The sequence below is a fragment of the Podarcis liolepis genome (genome assembly GCF_965112155.1).
Source record: "Podarcis liolepis genome assembly, chromosome: 4".
Taxonomy (NCBI): domain Eukaryota; kingdom Metazoa; phylum Chordata; class Lepidosauria; order Squamata; family Lacertidae; genus Podarcis; species Podarcis liolepis.
The window spans coordinates 102174139-102188230 of record NC_139558.1 but is presented as its reverse complement, the minus strand read 5'-3'; the positions used below and the strand labels follow the sequence as shown (position 1 = coordinate 102188230).

Genomic DNA, 14092 nt, shown 5'->3' with positions numbered 1-14092 from the left:
CACACGAGTGAGTTGACTATTTATACAAACTCACATTCCTGGAAGCCTAACGACCTCCAGCTGCTCAGTGACTAGAGCGTCTTGATTAGAGCTTCTTAACCCTTTAATACCAACAGTCCGCTTGTACCTTGTATGCGTGCTTGGCCAGCTCCAGGTGGCGCCTCAGCTGATCGTGGACTTCCTGCAGCTCCGACGCGAACGCATCTGCTGTCTGCGGCTCCCCCTCCCCCATTCTTTCCAGTCCCGGGAAGGTTCTGGGGTGCCTCCCGTTGTTGGCGAAGAACGGCGTGACCCCCGTGGACACGTGCTTCGTGTTGTTGTAGGCGAACTCGGCAAGCGGCAGGTAATCCACCCACGTCGCAGGCTGTTGATTTGCATAACATCTCAGGTACTGCTGCATGATGGCATTGACCCGCTCCGCTTGCCCGTTGGTCTGCGGGTGTCTCGCCGACGCCAGGTTGATCTTGACGTTCAGGAAGCCCATCAGCTTCTGCCAGAAATTCGAGATGAACTGCCGCCCCCGGTCGGACAGAATAGACCGTGGCAGACCGTGAACCTTGAACACGTGGTCTATGAACAGTTTGGCGGTTTGCTCCGCCGTGGCCACCTTAGCACACGGAATGAAATGTGCCATCTTGGAAAACAGGTCCACCACCACCAGCACTGCCGTTTTGCCCCTCGAGCTGGGCAGATCCGTGACAAAGTCCAGAGCCACCCTTTCCCAAGGTTCGACCGGAGTTTGCAGCGGTTCCAACAGTCCGGCCGGCGGTCTGTGCACTGGCTTGGCCCTCTGGCAGGTGTCACACCTCGCCACGTAGTCTGCGACCTCCCCTCTCATTCCAGGCCACCAGAAATCCCTGGCTACTAATTCCACCGTCTTCTCCTTGCCAAAGTGCCCGGCCGTGGGCGCGTCGTGCAGCTGCTGCAGCACCTTGGCGCGAAGGTCGTCTCCCGGCACGTAGATGGCCCCTTTACGGATGAGCAATCCATCTCGTAGCTGGAAACCGTCGGCCGCTGCCTTGCCCCTTTGCACCTCTGCCATCTTTGCTTGCGCGAAGGAGTCATCCTGCAACGCTCGTCGCACCGCCTCCAGGTCCACGGTTGCCGCGGCGCACGCCCACACTGTTGGTGCGAAGATGTGCATGGCGGCCGCTGGCGTTGCGTCCTCCAGATACTGTGGCTTACGGGAGAGAGCGTCCGCCATGATGTTAGTGTCCCCCGGGACATACTCTATGCGGAAGTCGAAGTTCGCAAAGAACTCAGCCCAACGTATCTGCCTCTGGTTTAGGAACTGTGCCGTGCGCCAGTGCTCCAGATTCTTGTGGTCCGTGCAAACCTGCACCGTGTGCTTGGCGCCGATCAGGAAGTGCCTCCACGCTTTGAACGCTGCATGAATGGCCAGCAACTCCCTGTCCCAGATGGTGTAGTTCTGCTCGGACTTGCTGAGCTTCCTGGAGTAAAACGCTCCCGGTCGCCACACCCCTTGCGGGTCCTTCTGCAGCAGGACCGCCCCCACGGCTCTGTCCGAGGCGTCTGTCTCCACCCTCATCGGCCTGCTGGGGTTGACATGAAGCAGCTGCTCTTCCGACGCGAAGAGACGCTTGAGTGCCTGAAAGGACTGCTCCGCCTGCTCTGTCCAAATGAACTTCTTTTTCTTGGAGCTAAGCGTGTCTGTGATGGCCGCTGTCTGCATAGCGAAGCCCTTGATAAACTTGCGATAGAAGTTCGCAAAGCCGACAAACCTCTGGACCTCCTTCCGGTTGCGTGGACTCTTCCAATCCAATACCGCGCGAACCTTGGCGCTGTCCATGGCGAGCCCCTTGTCAGACAACTTGTAGCCCAGAAAATCCACCTCCGTCACGTCAAATTGGCACTTCTCCAGCTTGGCGTAGAGCCTATGTTGCTTTAGCCTGCTCAGCACTTCCTTGACGTGTCCGTCATGCTCCTGCTGCGATTCCGAAAAGATCAGGATGTCATCTAAGAAACAGACGCACGTCTTGTAGAGAAGTCCCGCCAACACGTGATGCATGAAAGCTTGAAAAACGTGGGAGCCATTTTGCAATCCAAAAGGCATAACTCTATATTCGTAGGTACCCAGTGGCGTGAACATGGCCGTCTTCCACTCATCTCCTTCCCGCATGCGAATGAGGTTGTACGCCCCTCGCAGGTCTAACTTGGTGAACACCTTTCCCTTCCGCACCTTCGCTAGGAGGTCGTCGATTCGGGGCATGGGGAAGTCCGATGGCTTAGTCCCATTGTTTAAAATGCGGTAGTCCACCACCAGTCTTTTTGGGGGCGTGTCTCGCTTTTTAACAAAGAATACTGGACTGCCCCCCGCTGCCTTGGACTCCCGGATGAAACCGCGCTCCAAATTATGATCTATGAACTGTTTGAGTTCCTGCAGCTCGTCCTCTGACATGGAATACAGTTTCCCTTTAAGCAGCGCCGCCCCCGGCAGCAGGTCAATCTTGCAGTCATATGGTCTGTGAGGGGGTAGCCTGTCTGCCTCCTTCTCGCAGAAAACTTCCAAAAATTCTGCGTACTTGTGGGGAATCGCTTGCAGCGTGCCTAGCAGCAGCTGTGACTCCTCTTCCTCTCCTTCCTGCCGGGGCACTATGCAGTGTTCAGCACAAAAGGAAGAGCCGAAGATCAGCTGCCTCTGGTACCAAGCCAGCGTTGGGCTGTGCTTGTCCAGCCAACTCATTCCCAATACAATGGGCGTATCCGATAGTTGAGTGACATTGAAGCTGATGATTTCTTTGTGATTCCCAAGTCGCATCACCATCGGTGGCGTCTGCTTCACCACTTGCCCCCCGAGCAGCTCCCTGCCATCCACCGTGACAACCTGCAGGGGCAGTGTGGCCGGCAGCAACTGTATAGCGTGTTTGTCGACAAAGTCCTGCCCTATAAAGTCCGCATTGCTGCCCGAGTCCACGGTGATTGGCACGTCCATGGTGATTCCATTGGGCAGCTGGAGAGATGCGGTGAGCCTCACTACTGGTTTGGGCGGGAGGGGGTTCACGGACTGTAAAATCTCTGGGGACTGCGTCACTAACACGTCTGGCTGGGCCCCAGGGCCTCTTCCTCCAGCCAGACTGCGTCGTTTCCCTGCTGTGGTCCTCCTTGCTGCGTTGCTGCAGTCACCATTGCTGAGGCTGCAGTGAGCTTGTGGAGCCTCTGGGGACACTCTTTCGCCATATGCCCTGGCTCCTCACAGACGTAACACTTCCTGTTCCCTCTAGGAGGCTTCGCTTTCACTGCTGCCGGTGCTAGGGCTCTGGTTGCTGACTGAGCCCTTGCACCTCCAACCTCCATAGGTTCCGCTCCTCCTCCTGGCGGAGGCGTGGATTGCGCACGCGCTGCTTCTCTGGGAAGGAAGGAGGAGCCCCTGGCTGGTTCGCGCCCTCCACGCCCTTCGTCCCTGCTCCACGGACGTTCTTCCAGCCGCACCCCCACTGCCAGTGCCCTCTGAACGACCTCCTGGGTGGTCCGGGGTCTCTTCCCCCTCGCGATTTCATCTTTAATCGAGCTGTGCAGCCCCTCCCAAAAGAGGTCTCTTACAGGGGCCGAATCTCTGTCCCATTCCAGGGCACTGACCAAAGCGAAAAAGCGGGCATGGTACTGCCTCACGCTGGCCCTCCCTTGCCTTAGTCCATGCACCTCCTTCCGGGCAAGATCCACGTCAATGCTTGATAAAAAACACCCATCCATCGCTTTAATAAAGGCATCCGCATTTTGGAGCGCCGGATCCTTATCTCTCCATAAATTGCGCAGCCATGCTTTAGCATCCCCATGCAAATGGGACATGATGAATCCCACTTTCTCTTGCTCATCTCTAAAGTCTTTATTCAGCAGTTGCAGTGCGCACAGTACGTCTGCTCTAAAGTTGGGATACTGTTGCAGGTTGCCATCGAAGTGAGAGACCAGACCGCCTGTTCGTCTCGCCAACCCAATTCCCTCCTGCCTGGGTGTCTGCTTTGTAAGCACGTCTAACCTGACCTGGAGATCCCTGCAGGCGGCAGCTGCCTCCTCCTCTCTCTTCCTGGATGCGAGAGCCGCTGCATTCAGTTGTGACACTGCTTCTCTGAGTTCCGCTATCTGCTGCTCAGCCGTCATGTCGGCTGCCGTTCGTGAGCTCGCTGGTAGGCACCTGCTTCTCTCCCCTCCTCGAGGCTGTAGATGCCCACAATCGTTGGAGACGGAGCTTACTGTCAGAGCTGCTTGAAGATCCTAGCTCACAGAGGATCACGCTAGCCAGCGATCATTTAGTAAAAGTCTTTATTGAGTTACAGTTTCCATTCTCAAGCTGCTGCGTGCAACTCTACGTCTAGTAGCTAGATCGGCGAAGCTCCGTCTGAGTCTCCGCCCCGTGTGCACCAACTTAATATCCTAGCCCGGCTCCACCTTTTCCGCCTGACTGTCCTCCTCTGGGTCCCTCTACCCCCCGGGGTCTCTTCCTTCCGGGATTCTTCTGACGCTGACCCCCCGGACCCTCCTGTCTCCTTGCGCCGGGCTTTAGGACCTGGCTCCCTTTCCGGGCTGCTTACTGCGCCGCCTTCCTCTGCATTTGAACTTGGCGCGCGCGCCCAACCTTCCACTTTCCGCTTAACCGTTTCTTCGCTCCCCGATGGAGGTGTGGCCACTCCTGACTCGTGCCCTCCCTCCTGTGGTGAGCTGCCAGCGCTTGCCCCCTGGCTCCCTTCCTCTTCCCTGCTCCTTGGCGGTGACGCTGGTCCCGATTTCCAACTGCTCTCCTCTGAGTCCCCTCTGGCTCTATCTTCCTGGGGTGCCCCCCTAGACTCCCCCCTTGCCCTGGCCACTGGTGCTCCTTTCTGTGAATCCTCTGATTCACTGGAAAGACTCGGAGATCTCGGGTCGTCGTCATCACTCATCTTTTCTTCTGCCTCCTCCCCTTCGCTCTCTGTTTCCTCCCTTGCCCTTGCCTCTGCTCCTAAACCCCTGACATCCGGTAAGGGGATCATCCAGCTTTCCCCAGCCAGCCTGGTAACTTTCAGATGATTTTCACTACAACCAGTGCCAGATTTACGTATAAGCCAAACAAGCTATAGCTCTCTTGGGGGCCACCAAAAAATTTAAAGGAAAAATGTTCATTTCCAAAATACAAGATAAAAGACAAATAAAATAAAACCTACATACAGCAACAGTGCTTTATGTTGTGTAGGCTCCTATGATATAAGTCATGGGCCCCGCCTGCTATCCTGCTCCCTAAAATATCACTGCTTTGCTCCTTTCTATATATAAAGGGACACGGGTGGCGCTGTGGGTTGAACCACAGAGCCTAGAGCTTGCCGATCAGAAGCTCGGTGGTTCGAATCCCCGCGACGGCGTGAGCTCCCGTTGCTCGGTCTCTGCTCCTGCCAACCTAGCAGTTTGAAAGCACGTCGAAGTGCAAGTAGATAAATAGGTACCACTCCGGTGGGAAGGTAAACGGCATTTCCGTGCGCTGCTCTGGTTCGCCAGAAGCGGCTTAGTCCTGCTGGCCACATGACCCAGAAGCTGTACGCTGTCTTCCTCAGCCAATAAAGCGAGATGAGCGCCACAACCCCAGAGTCGGCCACAACTGGACCTAACAGTCAGGGGTCCCTTTACCTTTACTTTTACATTCTGCATGCACTGGCTGCATGGCAACATGTGCAAATGGCTTTAGATACCTGTCAGGTCCATAAATTACCATCTAGCATATATTCAACACAAAAAACAGTGACAACTTGTTGTTGTCAAAGGACAGCTGGACATATAAAGGGCCCCATTACCTTTGGTAGCTTAGGCCTTATCAAAACTAAACCTGGCCCTGGAACCAGGTATCCCTCTTCATCCCCCTGATTGACAGGCGTTCCTTCCCTCTTTCTGCAGCCCCGATAAAAGCTATGCCCTGGTTGGCTCCGCAGACGGCGCTCTCTACCTGTGGAACATGGAGACGGGGAAGCTAGAGACCAGCCTGCCTGGAGTGCACAGGTGAGAACCTTCTAGGGGTTGCAGCACGCCAAAATCCGGATTTTTTGAAAAAAGAGCCTCTCCCTTTTATCTCAGGCTGTCATTTCCCCAACACACTTAGCTTTAACAAGAGGAGAGAACCATGCCATCTGCCGAAAGGATGCTTACGTGCATTTAACGTGCGCGATTCCAACTGTGCTCTTGAAGGCAGGCTGGTGGAACTTGTGCAAGTCAAATTATCCAAGCAAGGCAAAGAGCTTAAAAGGTCACAGAATCACAAAGTTGGACGGGATCATCCGAGATTCATCTAGTTCTATCCCCTGCAATGCAGGAATATGGAGTTGTCCCATACGGGGATCAAACCTGCAACCTTGGTATTATCAGTACCATGCTCTAACCAACTGAGCTATCCTTTGGGGTTACCCGGTGCTTAAAAAGCTTTGAAGGTCTCTGCTTTGCTTGGATGATGCGACTTGCATGATTTGACTTGTGCAATTTCAACCAGCCTGCCTTCAATGCGCGAGGCCCACTCGGTGCGCCTCGAAGGCCACTGTCCCCTAGGAAATCTCTTTCCTGTCCTGGCACTGCGCACAGCTGCAACCTGGCCCCACTTAGCCATCCTAGAGGGAAGTGTGACCGCTTGACTATAAAACCAACCTCAAAGCAAAAGCAATAAAGTTATCAATAAGAAAAACGAACAGCGAGATAATGCAAAACTTTCACAAATGAAAATAACCATCGGCTAAAAAAATTAAAGCACACATTGACTTTCTAAATATCCAGGTAGACCTGTCTAAACAAGAATGTTATTAGTGGGCACTGTAATAAGTACAGCGAAGACGCCTGCCTGACATCAAGAGGCAGGGAGTTCCACAGCCACATGGCGGAACGGGTGTTTTGCAGCGCCTGTAGCAGTGCCTGTTCTGCCGGTTGAAGTGGTTGAGTCGCCACATGCGGCGGGAGGTGATCTCATGTGGAATGCTCTCCGCAGGAACGTTCGCCTGGTGCCTTCATTATACACCTTCAGGCGCCAGGCAAAAATGTTCCTTTTTAACCAGGCTTTTGGTTGATATTATTAACATCCTATGCCCTGTTAAAATATGGTGGGGTTTTTTGGCGGGGGGCTATTGGGTTGTTGTTTTTATTTTTACTATGTATTTTGTGGTTTTAGATCTTTATTTTATTCTGTGAACCGCCCTGAGACCCCCAGGCGCTGTAGTCTGAACCACTGAGCCTCTTGGGCTTCTGTGGGTTAAGCCACAGAGCCTAGGACTTGCCGATCAGAAGGTCGGCGGTTCGAATCCCCGTGACAGGGTGAGCTCCCATTGCTCTCTCCCAGCTGCTCCAACCTAGCAGTTTGAAAGCACACCAGTGCAAGTAGATAAATAGGTATTGCTGCGGCGGGAAGGTAAATTGAGTTTTCGTGCACTCTGGTTTCCGTCACAATGTTCCATTGCGCCAGAAGCGGTTTAGTCCTGCTGGCCACATGACCCAGAAAGCTGTCTGTGGACAAACACCGGCTCCCTCGTCCTGAAACTGAGATGAGCTCCACAACCCCATAGTTGCCTTTGACTGGACTTAACCATCCAGGGGTCCTTTACCTTTTTTTTGCCTAGAATTTGTGGACATTTTTGGTATAGGGTGGTATATTAATAATAATAATAATAATAGTAAAGGTAAAGGGATCCTTGACCATTAGGTCCAGTCGTGGACGACTCTGGGGTTGCAGCGCTCATCTCGCTTTATTGGCCAAGGGAGCCGGCGTACAGCTTCCGGGTCATGTGGCCAGCATGACTAAGCTGCTTCTGGCAAAGCAGAGCAGCGCATGGAAACGCCGTTTACCTTCCCGCCGGAGTGGTACCTATTTATCTACTTGCACTTTTGATGTTCTTTCGAACTCCTAGGTTGGCAGGAGCAGGGACTGAGCAACGGGAGCTCACCCCATCGTGGGGATTCGAACCGCCGACCTTCTGATCGGCAAGTCCTAGGCTCTGTGGTTTAACCCACAGCGCCACCCGTGTCCCTAATAATGTACCATCCTCTTAATATGGTCCAAGGAGTGGGTGTGATCTGTCATTGTGGTGCCTCTCTGTTTTCCTTCCTTGCGCCTCCAGCTCACCTGTGAACGCTGTGGCCTGGAGCCCCTCTGGAGCCTACATTGGGAGTGTGGACCGAGGCAGGAAGGTGGTCCTCTGGAGCTGAGCTCTCGCCCTGTGGCCACCTGGAGATGAGGACAATATCAGGCTCCTGTCTCCCTCTGAGGCTACCTGTGTCTGTTGCTGCTGGTCTCTGGGCTCAAGAGAATGTCCAGGGACGTCACAAGTCTGTGGGCTCGCTCCCCATGTTCAAGTAAGCACAGACTTCTGTCTCCAAGCAGCCAGAACAGGAAAGGAAAGGGTTGGCCTGGCATACAACGCCTTTAGGTCCGAGAGAAGAGGCTTCGGCCATCACGGAGGGTCTGCAAAAGGCAAGGCAGTTCCCAGCTTTTGCCTGCAGACTTTTGGTAGCTGAGACGACTTTACAAGAGAGCTGGACAAATTTGAGAGCAATTGGTGGAACCTAATCATTGCTGGAAATAATAGCTATACAGTGGTACCTTGGTTCTCAAACTTAATCCGTTCCAGAGGTCTGTTCCAAAACCAAAGCGTTCCAAAACCAAGGTGTTCCAAAACCAAGGCGCACTTTCCCATAGAAAGTAATGCAAAATGGATTAATCTGTTCCAGACTTCTAAAAACAACCCCTAAAACAGCAATTTAAAGTGGATTTTACTGTCTAGAGACCACTGATCCATAAAATGAAAGCAATAAACAATGTACTGCAGTCACACAATCAATCAATCAATCAATCAATCAATCATTAGCTGAACTGGGTTCCACACAGTCACAGAAACAAAACAAAAAAGCAGTAAAAACAAAAACACAAAATAAATACCAAAAACAGACAGACCTCAGCGTAACACTCAAAACAGAAGTGTGGCACTCAAATCGGAAGTGTAACACTCAAAATGGAGCATGTTCGGCTTCTGAAAAATGTTTGCAAACCGGACTTACTTCTGGGTTTGTAGTGTTTGGGTTCCAAGTTGTTTGAGTTCCAAGGCATTTGAGAGCCAAGGTACCACTGTACTTCAAAGTTTACTGCAAGCTGCCAGGAGAACTTTGTTGCCGGGCAGGAAATAAATATGGTTAGCAATAAAACAAGCAAACGGGCATCCTTCTCCAGAGGCAGTGTACCTCTGAATTGTAGGTGCTGAGGACAAGGAAGTGAAGAAGGTAACCAGCCTCCTGCTGTGCATCCGAACAGCCACTTTTGGAAACAGGATACAGTTCAAGATCGGAGTCAGCAAGCCAAAAGCAGGTGTAAGCCTCTGAGAATAGCCACACCTGCCTTGTGAGTCTTCCATTCCACTATAGTTCCAGCAAGTCAGATGCAGAGGTCGGGCTCGATGACCTTTAGTGGTCCCTTCCTACCCTGCAATTCTGTGATTAAGCAGCCCTTTCCCCCCTTGTGTGGCAGCTGGAATGGCGTGCCAGGTGAACCCAGGTCCAATCCCCCGGGGCAGTTCTGATGTCCAGCTTCCCAGCTGGCTGAGAACCATTGATTCGCTTCTCGGGCCACCTGGGCCAATCCCAGGCTCCGATGCTTGGGGAAAACACTCCTTGAAGAAACCGATGCCTTTGGAACTCCCTGCCACCAGACAGGGGAGAGAAGCCTGTGAGAGTCGGAGAGCAATCGGATGGCTTTTATATTGGATGATGGGAGATGGAGCGACAGATGATGGAGCACTTTGTCCTTAGGGAAGGTAACTGCAGACAAAAAGAGTACTGTAACAGACTACACATTTTTTCCAAATTTTGAAATGCAGTTTTCAATTTTTTTAAAAAATGAGAAAAATGTATGTGGGATGCTTTTTTTAAAGAGGGGTGCTGAGAAAGCATGTAGGTCTTTTTGTGTGTGTGTAAAATCCACAGGAAATGGGACAGAATAAAGATTGAGCACATGCAGAATTGGCATGGAACAGAACGAGGCTGGTCAACAAGAGCTGCAACTAGAAGCTGGTAGAAGGTCCTGGCATCTCTGTTCAAAGCACATGGCATCTCTGCTGCAGGCCTGGGAGAGCTTCTTGATGAAGAAAGGCAGTCTTGGGCTGGCCGACCTGACTCTCTCCATGAGAGACCACAAGATCCTAGGCCCGTGTCTACGCAGAACACATGCTTTGAGTGCAGAAGGCCCCGTGTCAAGTCCCATCGTCTCTAAATAAAAAATGAATCTTGGGCAGTAGGGCAAGGAAAGAGCGCTTGCCCAAGGTTTTGGAGCTGCTGCCAGCCAGAGTGTGCAAGACTGGGTTAGATGGGCAAAGCCTCTGACTCAAGCATGCAAACACTGCATTTCCTGACAGCTTGAACCGGTCCATTCTGGTTTCTCCCCGTTTCTCATTTTTCCATAGTTCAGCACATTTCTGGATCAGTGTGCGATTAAAAAAAAGAGTAACCCAAACGTGTGTTTTTTCTCTTAATATTCAGGTTTCTGTATGCAGTTTTGCCTAATGAACATATTTTTGCAAGCAAACGCAGTACGTCATGTGGCTGGAATGTAGCCTCCTGTGCAAAGATAAGGAGTCAGATCCCTTGCTCCACCCACCTCTGGCCCCCACAAGGCCCCCCATTAAGGAATGCGGCCCTTGGGAGGATGAAAAAGCTCCCCCACCCCCTGATATATTGCTAAACAGTAATCATATTACCTGCCCCAAACCAGCAGCTTCCGGGTGGGTTTAGAATTCCGAATGTGTAATTCCAATATTTGCATCTGCTTTGCATGCAGAAGGTTTTGGGTTCAAATCCTGCATCTCCAAGAAGGGCTGGGAGAACCAGTCAGTGCAGGCATTGCTGAGCTGAACGGGCCAGTGATCTCATCCCGCAGTTTCCTATTCATTTTATTTAATCGGGTTTAGATACTGCTTAATCATCACAACTGGCAGCTTAAAAAATAAAATACATGTCGACATTCCATGCCTGGGTAAGGTAGCCTGAACAAGAAAGTATTTTTAGCAAGTGCCAAAAACAACACGGTGAAGGGACCTGCCTTAATATCAATGGGCAGGGAGTTTCCAGAGCGGAGGTACGGCTGGATTCTTTCTTCCCACCCTGCATATTCACAAGTGCACACACACACTCTCTCTCTCCAACCCCCACGACATGTTATTTGCAGCTGGGCTCACTGGCTTGAGTTACGCACTTTGGGGTGGGCCTTTGCGCTTGCGAAAGGGCTGGCGTCTTGGCCTGCCCTGTGTTCATTCAGGGTCTCCCATCACATCCTCATTGCTTGGTTTCAGGGAAAGTGCAAAAACAAGAAAGCTTTATTGGCAGAATGAGAGTGCTTCTCACAGACTCCACTGGGGAAGTTCCTGCCCAGGTGTCTGGATTTCGGACAATATCAGAAGGGCAGCAGCAGCAGGCACCTTGAATCCTGAGGCATGAACAGGCAGATGCCAACCTTTAGCGGCCGAGTCTCTTACTCTCAGGTTCGTGGGTTCAAGCCCCACCATGGGCGAAAGATAATAATAATAATAATAATAATAATTTATTATTTATACCCCGCCCATCTGGCTGGGTTTCCCCAGCCACTCTGGGCGGCTTCCAAAAGAATATTAAAATACTGTGATACATCAAACATTAAAAGCTTCCCTAAACAGGGCTGCCTTCAGATGTCTTCTAAAAGTCTGGTAGTTGTTGTTCTCTTTGACATCTGGTGGGAGGGCGTTCCACAGGGCGGGTGCCACTACCGAGAAGGCCCTCTGCCTGGTTCCCTGTAGCTTTGCTTCTCACAGTGAGGGAACTGCCAGAAGGCCCTTGGAGCTGGACCTCAGTGTCCGGGCAGAACGATGGGGGTGGAGACGCTCCTTCAGGTATACTAGACAGAGGCCGTTTAGGGCTTTAAAGGTCAGCACCAACACTTTGAATTGTGCTCGGAAACGTACACAAAGATCCCAGCATTGCAGCCGGTTGGAATTAGATGACCCTCAGGGAGGATTGCCACCTGTTCTTTATAATACAGGATTGTCCCATATTTCAAATGTCAAATGCTACGTCCTGTATTGATAGAGTTTCTCCTTTATTTCCGGTCCCCTCTCTCCCCCAAGTTAGGGGTCCTCTCCAAATGCATGTCTTTGAGAGGGTGTGCAAAAGCCCATGTATTTAAACTCTGGGTTGCCAACCACAGACAGATTCACACATTCACGTGTGTGTGCTGGCATGCGTGTGACAAATTCCAGAGGGTCAGGCTGCAATAGATTGCTTTGAAGTCACTTCAGCACCAGAGGGAAAAAATATCGCCCCCCCAACCGCCCCTCCCAGTCCTTTATTTTGCCAGGACTGAGTTAGCAACCCTCCTCTCGGGTCCCTCCCAGCTCTACAATCCTACGCATCTTCCCCCCCCCCCATCTCCCTTCCTCCAAAGCCAAAATCCTAGCAGCCTGCCAACCTCGCTCCACGCGCCCTGACCCAGCGCGCGCTCCTTTCCGCGCCGGGGCACCGTGTGAACGCTGTCCCGAAGGCGCGCCGCGTGTCGAGATCAGGCGGGCAGGGCGGGGACGAGCCATCCTTGGGATTGGGGTTTTTTTGTTTGCCGGGCTCGGCGGTCTGCCGCTCGTGACGCGCGCGCGGAGGAGGGGAATCCGGGGCGCGCGCCTGGGCTGCTGCTTGGCGGCGCCTCCTCCTCCTCCTGCTTCTCGCGGGCGGCCGGTCCCTACGCGGCGGCGGCGCTGCAATCCCGGCCCGGAAGAAGGCGGCGGCGGCGGCGCGGGGGAGGCATGTCAGGGCGTCTCTAAGCGGGCAGCTCCCTCTCCGCCCCCGCGCGGACTCCTGCTGCGAGGCGGGCGCCGCTTCCTCTCGGCTCGCTCCGCCGCTGCGCTGCGCTCTGGCTGCAGCTGGTGGCTCCCGACGCGCAGCATCCGCCGCCGCCGGGCGGAGCTCCGTCCCTGCCCTGCCCGGGCTGCGCAGGCCGGGAGAAGCCGAGCCCCATCGCCCGACGCCGGGCGACCAAGGAGCGCGCCCCCGTCCCTCGCTTTCTCCGCGCCCGGCAGCAGAGCCGCCAGCCGAGGCCATGGGCGACAAAGGCACCCGGTGAGTGCGCCGCGCTCCGCGGAGAGGGAGGTTGCCTGCCTGGCTGGCTGGGGGTCTTTCTTGGGTGGGGGCTTCACGGGGCCGCGCCTGGAGGGAGATGCGGCTCCGGAGCGGGACTGCGGAGCAGCGCGCTTGGGACGCGCGTCGGGCGCGTTCTGACGAGCGTTTGCGCCCCGGTGTGGGCGACGTGGACCCAGCAGCAGCAGCAAGCCGCGGTGTCTTCCCACCCGGAGGCGCCTGCACGACGGGTCCGGTCACGTTGATGCAGTGTGTGCGGCACGTGTTTCGCAGCGTTCGCACTTGATACACGCGCGCAAAACGTAACGTGTGAAGAGGTGGCGCCGGTTTGAAAAGCGGGCGGGGGGCGTTGGGGGACAGCTCGGGAATGGTGCAAAAGGGTACCTGGAAGTTAGGAACAGCTCTGCAGGTGCATTCCAAAGTAAATCGCGCTGGTTTTGGCGTAGGTTCTTCCTGAGCGTGTGTGTATCTGCTTTGCAGCCTCGCATGAGTAGCACCAAAGAGGTGGGAGATTCCTGCTTTTATGCAAATTTAAATAACAACACCACCACCACTAATTCTGGGGAGAGCCAGAAAAGAAGGTTGGAGGGGGCGTCCAGGCCAGGCTGGTATTCGGAGCATAGGAAGTAGCCGCCTTCTGTTGAGTCAGATCCCTGTCCTGCCTAGCTTAGTATTGCCAGCACTGACTGGCAACAATGGCGCTCCTGAGCCATCCTCAGCCCTGCCTAGAGATCACACCTGCCCCCTTTGGCTTGCAAGGCAGATGCTCTACGGTTGAGCTTGTCTGCCATAAGGTCAGGAGTCTGTGGCAGGATCAATGCTGCTCATGTGTTTTCCACAGCAGCCACACAATATCATTGGCACAGATATGCCAGCCTTTATTCCTTTAACCAGGATTCAGATTTTCTGTTCTTGTTGTTTAGTCGTTTAGTCATGTCCGCCTCTTCGTGACCCCCTGGACCAGAGCATGCCAGGTCGTCCTATCTTCCACTGCCTCCCA

The 14092-nt window shown here is 53.5% G+C and overlaps 2 protein-coding genes across 4 annotated transcripts in view; both read left to right on the top strand.

The window, feature by feature from the left end:
* ATG16L2 (autophagy related 16 like 2) overlaps nt 1-14092 on the top strand; it is a 205755-nt gene that overhangs the window by 57947 nt on the left and 133716 nt on the right. The window contains exons 17-18 of one of the 2 annotated variants that reach the window (XR_014525185.1): nt 5875-5976; nt 8070-8615. Coding sequence is in view for 1 of the 2 variants with exons in the window: in XM_083499652.1 (XP_083355778.1) it covers nt 5875-5976; nt 8070-8157 (190 nt within the window). In the remaining variant the exon portion in view is untranslated. Of the gene's footprint in view, nt 1-5874; nt 5977-8069; nt 10451-14092 lie in introns of those variants that run through there. The other variant, XM_083499652.1, reaches the window with a different exon arrangement.
* Nucleotides 12625-14092, top strand: part of ARRB1 (arrestin beta 1) — a 558582-nt gene continuing 557114 nt past the window's right edge. The window contains exon 1 of one of the 2 annotated variants that reach the window (XM_083499793.1): nt 12625-13074. In XM_083499793.1, coding sequence (XP_083355919.1) covers nt 13055-13074 — 20 coding nt within the window. In that variant the 5' untranslated portion in view covers nt 12625-13054. The remainder of the gene's footprint in view (nt 13075-14092) is intronic. The other variant, XM_083499792.1, reaches the window with a different exon arrangement.